General features: G+C 32.1%; 1 protein-coding gene across 3 annotated transcripts in view; it reads right to left on the bottom strand.

Annotated features, from left to right (window-relative positions):
* Positions 1-10,178, bottom strand: part of LOC145249497 (ras-specific guanine nucleotide-releasing factor 2-like) — a 1,106,705-nt gene that overhangs the window by 54,541 nt on the left and 1,041,986 nt on the right. For all 3 annotated transcript variants that reach the window (XM_080111105.1, XM_080111106.1, XM_080111107.1), the window contains one exon: positions 7,293-8,183. In XM_080111105.1, the coding sequence (XP_079967231.1) occupies positions 7,293-8,183 (891 nt within the window). The remainder of the gene's footprint in view (positions 1-7,292; positions 8,184-10,178) is intronic.

Below are 10,178 nucleotides of genomic sequence, written 5' to 3'. Positions count from 1 at the left end.
CCTTCTTTGCAGCGATCCTGGCGATACTCTCAATGTAATTGTTCCAACTCATGTTTCCTGTGAGGGTTAGGCCGAGGTGTTTAAAAGATGTACTTTCAGATAAACAGTCATTGGTCATTGCTATTGGTGGTAGAGAAGTTTTTTGTAACTTTTGATAGTTTCATTACTGCAATACCATTGGTTCTACTTGAAATCAAATATTTCGATTTTCCAATTTCATTATTATAATAAAAAAGAACCAGTCATTCTTAACATGGGAAGGGAGGGTTTTTTTTTTCAACTATTCTGTACATTCACCTAATAATTTAATAAAGAAAAGATACCGTTTGGCAATTGCCTGCTGCTGCCATCTTATTGGCTAAGCACTTCAGCATCTTCCAGTAGTTTACGTAAACTACACAGAATATGCCAATGATAATGCTCTTGAATTGAAAGCCATGTTTAATTTCAGAAGAGTTTCCAATGGGTAGCTATTCTGTACGTCTTGAAGATGAAGTAATTTCAATGGGTAGCTGTTCTGTACAGGTCCTGGACTTTATAATTTTTGCAGGCAAAGAGCAAAAGATCCTTCTCGTGTTAACGTGAAAAAATTTATGTGCTGAAATGCTAAAAGATTTAATATTTTCATGGAGCAATTTTGGTTTCTGATTGGTTCTAGCAGAATGCGCCTCAATTTGATTCCTCAGTTCCTATCACCAGTGTCTATCAGTAGAATCGTCCAACTGTCAGTGATTATACCCGCATTTATCAAAAATATTGCAACAAATGCATAATTACGCAAAATTCAAATATTTAAGATTTGAATTAAATTTGATCCATAGTAATTAGACACCAATTAAGCAAAGTTCACTGAATTTCAATTTCTTCTTAAGACTCCTTAAGCTTAAACCTTAAATTTTAGACATTTTCTAGAATCAAAATCATGTAAATTTGAATAAGGATTCTAAACAAAAGGTTTATTAATATTATATCTCGATTTTGAAAATTTTTAAAGGGACATAAATATGATATGAAATTGTTTTGGTTGAGGAATTAATTTTACCCGTCCTAGGACAGGTATTATTCATGTAATAAAATGAATGTTTCTGAATTTTTGAGATGTGGATTGATAATATGTATTATTTGAACTACTGTTCTTCCAACCTTCTTCAAGTGTATCTTTAAAAACTTTTTGTTCAACTTTGAAATCAATATGGAATTTCACACAAAATCTTTTATTTAATCCAGTGAAAAAGTAAAATTCAGTTTGAAGCAATACTTGTATTCTTAATATCGCCCTCAGTTTAATCCACAAGGATAGCATGCTCTTGTTCTGTCAGCCATGACTGAGTAGAAATCGTAGGTAATGTTAGAGAATAGCCGGGTAGAACCAGTAAATTATCTGCTAATCTATCTATCTATCTATCTATCTATCTATCTATCTATCTGTTTATCTAATTATCTGTTTATCTATCTATTTATTCGTGTATCTGTCTATCTTTCTATTTAATTATCTATCTGTCTGTTTGTATAATTATCTATCTATCTATCTAGTGATGAATAGACAACAGAGATTTGAATCATCATGTTTTGGCAGGTTGTTAGATTTTGTCAAACTCTGTGACTGGTCAGTTTGCTCCGGAAAGTATCCAAATGGGGACTAGAAGTGATGTGTCACAGGTCACGTGTTCTAGGTAGTTGGATTGGAGACACCGAGGAAGACAGGTGGACTAAACACTGGTCTCCCAAAGAGGAAGAGGGGGTCTCAGAATGGAGACAGAAGAAGCCTCTCCCCCCCTGTAAGCTAAAGCTCGTTGAATAAAATACATAAAATCTTCCATCTTCTTTGGTCCTGTCTTGTAGTGTTCCTTTAAGCAGATTCCAGCTCCCCCAAGGACGATTGACAAACTTCCCAGGAAAAACAATAGCCGAAACAGGTATGTCGTCATATCGTGTCATGTGTATGTAAAATATGTTCTGACACGCACACACCAACATGAATCATGGGTCGCTAAAATAAATATTAAGGATCTGAGGACAACAGTCGATTTCACAACGTACATATATTAATATTCCATTAATTAATCAAGAAAATGAGTTAGATAAAAAGACACAAAGAATGTCACTTACAACTGAATTTTACTTAGTACTTTATCTGTTATATAAGAATTCAGTTCTAAGTGACACTTTTCTGGCGGTTGAAGGTTCAATCCTCAATGTGGGCGATACTAAGAATCTAACTGCAAATTATTTATGAGAATTATTTATAAGAATAAGAAATTATGACTTTGCCGACATAAGTTGACTTAAAGTTCTCTTGCATGCATGTGCACATACACACACACACCAACACACACACAGAAACTCGTTTCTTATCGTTGAGCACTTTCAGTTAAATTAAAGTCGGTCAATTTAGCTCTTATGCATAGATCATCATATAACGATTAGATCACTATCTGACTGACGTAAATGAACATTTAAAATGAAGATGTTTAAATTCAACGCTATTTCACGTGGCTAATGGTAGCCGAATGGATTAGGTCTCCGCTAATCGAGCCAGAGATGTCTCGTGGTGCGGGGTTCAAATCGTTCGACTGGTATTAATCATGACACCCTGCACTGAAGATTGCTGAAAGGATGAAACACTAGTGTCTGTAGGTATTTAATTATTATAGTAAAAAATATAATTATATATATATATATATATATATATATATATATATATATATATATATATATATATTACTTGTTTATTGTTATATAAACATGCTCACATCCCGCTGCTACAAATAGCCACTTGTTTCAATCAAACAACAGATATCATCAGGCAGCGACTTGACTATTCAAAAGTTCAATGAATAATGGATTTTTATTTTAGGTAGGAACTCTTTAGAAGTTGGAGTTAAAAAACTTAAAACACAGGACTTTAATTAAATAAAAAAGTAAAAAGGGAGAGGCAATTTAAATAAAGTTAAAAGATTACAATGGGGAGAGAGTGATTGAGAAGAGAAAAAAGGAATAGAGACAGAAATAGAGAAAGAAAATATATAGAAAACAAAATAGAGAGAAAAAGAAGAGAGAAAATATATATATATATATATATATATATATATATATATATATATATATATATATATATATATATACATATATATATATGATATGGAGAAGAAAAGAAAAAAGAAATAAATGGTTATAATAAAGAGAATAAGAACTAGAAGGAAAAGGAAAGAATAATGAGATCTAGTTAAATAGAGAAAGAGAGAAAGTAAGAATTTGACAGTATATAGAAAAAGAAAAAGAAAAAATCTGCGTGTCAACCAATTTATGAACAATTATACAATTCAGTAATGAAACATATTATTACAAATACAAACAGAAGATACAATCCAAGCGTCAGAAATGTGTCAAAAAAGGCAGTGAATGTATTCGGCTAGCATATTTATCCTCTTACATACGTCCACGAGTAAAATCAACGCAATTCAAACATACGTCTACCATTAATTAGGCCCTTTATGCTAAATGATATAAGTTTAAAGTTTTCGCGTTTTTATAAATAAATATATGAATAAAAGAAGAAAATAATAATAAAACAATATCAAAATTATTATTATTAATAACAATAAACATAATAGTAATGATGATAATAATAATAATAATAATAATAATAATAATAATAATAATAATAATAATAATAATAATAATAATAAAAACAGAATAAAATTAATATTTATTATCTTTTTAATATAACATATTTAGCCATAAGAGGGGATTAAATAAATTAAATAGGTCCAATAATTATAAATAGAAAACTACTAATATTTATGTATATAAAAAGAATACAATACAAATATATATATATACACACACACATATATATACCCAAATATACACACACATACACACATATATATATATATATATATATATATATACATATATATATATATATATATATATATATATATATACATATACAAGTACATAAGTAAAGGTGTAACTATACTATTAAGTTGGAAGTTTAAGCTATTTAAGTATAGATATAAAGTCATATTAAATCACAAAATAATACATTCAATACCAGATTACTAATAACACAGATACAAGTACACTTACCAATAAATATATTCAGGCAAAAGAAGTAATTAAATCAACGAAATACTCAAAAATAGCGACGCACAGGTAGATAGTACCCAAATTAAAAATAATAAGATACATATGTATATACTCACAGAGAACCAACCGACATACTAATAAGCATATATATACATATATATATATATACATATATATATATATACATATATATATATATAATCTTATGTATACACATACATACAAAAAATACACAAATATATGCACACAATCATATACTAATAAACAACAACGCACACACACATATATATACTCACACATAAATATGTATAATTTACATAAATTATATATATAGAAATACATAAGAATCCAAATAATTTGGTAAGGGTACAGATAGATGCATACACACATGGAAACATACAAATGGATTGAATAAACATGGGAGGGTATACCAAATAATATAGAAATATATAGATCTAAGTACACACGGTCATAAAATAAATACATAGACACATACATATACACATAGACACACAGGTATATAAGATAGGAGAAGTAAAGAATGAAATCAGGAGAGGAGAAAGTATATTAATAGAATATTAATAAATTATAGAAATCAGTGATAATTTTTAATTTATATAAATTTTATATCTAAACTAAATTACTTAAAAGATGGGTTTTATAATGTTTGCAATTAATTGAATTTTCGTGCTTCTTATTTAATAATTTATCTCTTTCTCTAAAAGTAAGTATAAATAATTTCTCATAAAGACATAGGTAGCAAGGTGAGTTTAAAGATGAACAGGTTTTGGCTTTCTTTAAAATTTTCCAATTTACTATTGGGGAGTAACCTTGCTCTACTAGTTCATTGTAATATTTAGACAAGGAAGTTCTATTTTTGTACTCATTATTTTCAAAAGAGCACTTGTGACCGGTAAATCTTTACACCTTTACTTATGTACTTGTATATGTATATATATATATATATATATATATATATATATATATATATATATATATGTGTGTGTGTGTATGTGTGTGTATATTTGGGTATATATATGTGTGTGTGTGTATATATATATATTTGTATTGTATTATTTGTATACATAAATATTAGTAGTTTTCTATTTATAATTATTGGACCTATAATATAGATAATAAATATTAATTTTATTTTGTTTTTATTATTATTATTATTATTATTATCATCATTACTATTATGTTTATTGTTATTAATAATAATAATTTTAATATTGTTTTATTATTATTTTCTTCTTTTATTCATATATTTATCTATAAAAACGCGAAAACTTTAAACTTATATCATTTAGCATAAAGGGCCTAATTAATGGTAGACGTATGTTTGAATTGCGTTGATTTTACTCGTGGACGTATGTAAGAGGATAAATATGCTAGCCGAATACATTCACTGCCTTTTTTGACACATTTCTGACGCTTGGATTGTATCTTCTGTTTGTATTTGTAATAATATGTTTCATTACTGAATTGTATAATTGTTCATAAATTGGTTGACACGCAGATTTTTTCTTTTTCTTTTTCTATATACTGTCAAATTCTTACTTTCTCTCTTTCTCTATTTAACTAGATCTCATTATTCTTTCCTTTTCCTTCTAGTTCTTATTCTCTTTATTATAACCATTTATTTCTTTTTTCTTTTCTTCTCCATATCATATATATATATGTATATATATATATATATATATATATATATATATATATATATATATATATATATATTTTCTCTCTTCTTTTTCTCTCTATTTTGTTTTCTATATATTTTCTTTCTCTATTTCTGTCTCTATTCCTTTTTTCTCTTCTCAATCACTCTCTCCCCATTGTAATCTTTTAACTTTATTTAAATTGCCTCTCCCTTTTTACTTTTTTATTTAATTAAAGTCCTGTGTTTTAAGTTTTTTAACTCCAACTTCTAAAGAGTTCCTACCTAAAATAAAAATCCATTATTCATTGAACTTTTGAATAGTCAAGTCGCTGCCTGATGATATCTGTTGTTTGATTGAAACAAGTGGCTATTTGTAGCAGCGGGATGTGAGCATGTTTATATAACAATAAACAAGTATTATCAGCTCTGTTTATTGAGCACTATCTAGCAACCTCGTTGAATTCATTAGTCCATTACTTTTGGATATAAAAAAAACCCGAGTATATATATATATATATATATATATATATATATATATATATATATATATATATATATATATATATGCATTTATACATTAAGGTTAATTAATTTTTAACTATTTCTTATCCAACTGACAATAGCTCAATTACTAAGGCTGGAGTGCTAAAGGTTTTGGTTTCAGTTTCGATTCTAGCTGATGACACCTGAGTAATTTTTTTTTTTAATTACTACTATATAATATGTCATATCATAGAGATAGTGAATTGTTTCTTTATAATATATACAAAATCTGCATAAATTATAATATCATATTTAAGCGTATTTTACAACTTGGCGATGCCATGTGCCATCTGCTAGTTATATATTATGATATTTCAATATGTATTCAGATTCTAGCAACTTAGCATCGACATCTTCCAGAATCGTCAAGGAAGTAGTTGAAGATGCAAACATGATTCAACAGGCGACAAAATTGAATGAATTTGTGAAGTCCACTTTGTGTGTGAATTCCTTCCTCATGGGTTCCGAAACGGCTGAGCCTATCTTTTGCAAATTTCACACAATATATTATGTAATATATAATTTTATATTCCTGGCAATGTTCTTAGATATGTTTTGTACAGAAAATCATCTGATAATTTGATCGAAAATCAAAAAAAATCTGACCTTAAAAATAATCTTTCTTCTCTTTGTAGATAAAAAATAATTTTTACAAGGGAATATTTTATGTTACACCGGTGTAACGTAAAATATTCACCTGTAAAAATTATTCTTTTTTATCTCTAAAGAGAAGAAAGACTAAATATTAGCTGATGTGATATTGTAAAAAAAAACAAAAATTATTTGCGAATTAGTCCACTGGGCAATTATTCCTCGTAATATATAATATTCAATAGAGGATTGATTCTATAATAATACATACGCAATCTGCATAAATTAAAGTATCATGTTTAAGCCTATTGTATGACCGGGCAATGCCTGGCATCCAACTAGTACATATATATAAACCAGAGAAGCACACAAACATCAGGTAAAAAAAGGTAGAATTACTCACAGATATTCTTCATGCTAGGCACTATCATATTTGGAGATGAGTAACTATAACCAAGAATCGGTGAAGGGGCTCGCCGCAACTTTGGGCTTGATGTTGGAGATCGAGCGACAGAGCCTCTGGGAGACTGCATATGCCGAGGGGAGGCTGAAAAAACAGGGGTCTTAATCGGTGACGATGTAATCTTGGATGCAAAAGATTTTGTGGGACTTTCAACGGATGAAGAAATGGAGTCCAAACTGTGCAGGCTGCTCGTCGCCTTCACAGGGGTCGAGGGCCGTGTGTAAAAGTCTACTTGTTTCATGGGCAAACTCTTGCGGGGGCTACTCACAGGGGACGAGATGGGGGTGCCTGTCTTGACAGGAGTGGAGGGTCTGGAAAACCGTGAGTCTCCCACATTTATTGGCACAAATTTTCTCGGACTTGTGATGGGCGATGACGAAGAGCTGGCTGTTTGGCTCAGCAATCCGTCAACCATGGACTTGCTTGGCACGAAATTTTTTGAAGAGCTGACCGGTGAAGATATTGGACTGACTTTCATCGACTTGGGCGTCAGAGTGTCTGTGCTATGGGTGGTGCTGAGGGAAGTCGGTGTGAGCCCATCACAAAGCGTCTCTGAAGATGAGGCCAATACAGGAGTTGATGAAGGGGCAAGCAGTTTCCCGTTCTTTCCATTATCTAGTTCATCGGTGTCCTTCAGAGCGGTGGGGTAGTTTTCCATCACAGCTTTTGACTCCTTTAGGAAGACATCGTCATTGGTTGTAATAATGGGTATTTCATGGTCGTAGAGGGTCTCGCAGGAAGCTATGGGTGCAAGCTTCGGCCGAGATGGCTTCAGGTAGGAAGATATCTCAGACTGACTTTCTTCGCTTTCCGTTGATTCTCCTCCATGATCTGAAATACAAAAAAAAAGACGTGTATGGTTTGAAAAGAGAGAAAATGCAAAACAAAAATGGATATCAAATAATGAGATATAATGTCTGCACTTCTTACACAGCAATTTAGCTCGGATGTAGAGAGGGACAGCTTGCTATCAGAAGAGATTAATCACAGGGTGGAACAATAAAATTCTTCCCTTAAAGAAAACAACACTACAGCTTTATTTTCAAATTTTTGTTGAAAAAATCAATTCAGGTAACTTAATTATGTAGTAAAGCTGACATCTATTCAATGTAGCCACCTTCAGCCTTAATTACTGCTCTGAAAATGGGAGCATGCCTTTTCGACAAGCACTGGCAGGAGCTCGGCGGATGGTGATGATCAGGCTAGCTTTGGTTTTGTGGGAGGTCATGTTGGTGATGTTCTCAACGTATGGCCAAACAAAGTAGTCCAGCAGGTATAAGTTGGGGGAAGAGAAGGTCAGTGAGAGAAAGGAACAAAGTCGTAGCACTTCTTGTGGGCCAGTGCCAAGTCCTGCCAGTGGCCACCTGATCACACTAGAATATTACCACACTCTTCAGCACATCCAGAAACACTTTGGTGTTGACTTTTAAGCTGACTTCGAAGATATGAAGTGCCATGATGTGGCCTTCACTTGAAACCACACCAAAGACTGGAAACTTTGTTTTCATCACCCTGCGCATGTCACTGTTATTCGTGGCAATCCAGCAATGCATTTTGAATGTTGGCAATGGTCCTGTTGTCATAACTTGGATTGGTAAAGAGCATGAGTTGTACAATGGCACATCTCCGATTTTGCTCATTGAACTTTAAGACATAATAAAGACTACTATCGCTCTTGGGATTTTTATACAACTGGCCAACTAGTAGATGGTGTGCAACAAAAAAAAAAAACGGTTTTCATCAAATGGAAATGGAATCATGTCGTCTTTTCTGTGACAACAATTTTATCGTTCCAGGAATGCAACAGTTGAATAGCAGGTTCTCTACCACAAATACTGGGAACTAGTCTTTGTTTTTGCTAGCATCAGGAAAATTCATTGTATGACTGTATGTCAGCAGTATTTTCCCTAGACAAGCTAAAGTGGCTTCCTTTGAAGAGGGAAGTGTCATGGGAATATCAAGTTTACAAGCGATTTCCAGTCTGTATATCCCAGTTAGGGGGAGATGATGACGTTAAGTTTTTGCAGTTCTTATGGGGAGATGTCAATGTCCTTAGTCATGTGATTGTAGGATTGGTTGATTCACAAATGTGCTTATTTTATCCAGGAGGATGAATGTTGTTAGAGAGAGAGAGAGGGAGAGAGAAAGAGAGAGAGGGAGAGAGAGAACGATAGGGAGAGAGAGAGAAAGAGAGAGGGAAAGAGAGAGAGAGAGAAAGAGAGGGAGAGAGAGAGAGAAAGAAAGATTTGCTATAAAATAATATAAGAGTCACGTTACGATAAGAGAGAAAGAGAGAGAAAGAGGGAGAGAAAGAGAGAGGGAGAGACAGAAAGAGAGAGAGAGAGAGAAAGAAAGAGAGAGAGGGAGAGAGAGAGAGAGAGAGAGAGAGAGAGAGGAAGAGAGTGATAGACACACATTTAGTAAAACATATTTCATTTGCAATAGCTTTGGTAAACAATCATCTGGAGATGATGTCTTAATAAAAGCACTTATTCCCATTGGGTAGGCATTTGACCTATGAAAATCTTGCTACAACTAAGAAAATGACTTTTAAAAACTTCCCACAGTCCCCTGTCAGACATCATCACAAATAGTAACCCCTTATGTTCCAAGCGGCAAGAGGCTCATTTGGAGTGAAAATAAAGAACAAAAAAAAAACCCACTAAATTTTGGAATTCCTTCCCTGTTTCCTATTTCCCTGACTGTACAAACGTGCAGAAGTTTGAATGTAATGTGAATAGATATCTCGCTGCTCAACTCCTCCACAGTTCCCAGTAAGACATGATCCGAAATAGTAGTTCTTTACGTCAAAATGGCAATATGCCT

This window comes from Euprymna scolopes, chromosome 28 (assembly GCF_053919585.1).
Source record: "Euprymna scolopes isolate OS-2025 chromosome 28, ASM5391958v1, whole genome shotgun sequence".
NCBI classification, from domain to species: domain Eukaryota; kingdom Metazoa; phylum Mollusca; class Cephalopoda; order Sepiida; family Sepiolidae; genus Euprymna; species Euprymna scolopes.
Note: the sequence above shows the minus strand (reverse complement) of the source record. Positions and strands in the feature narration are given on the sequence as shown.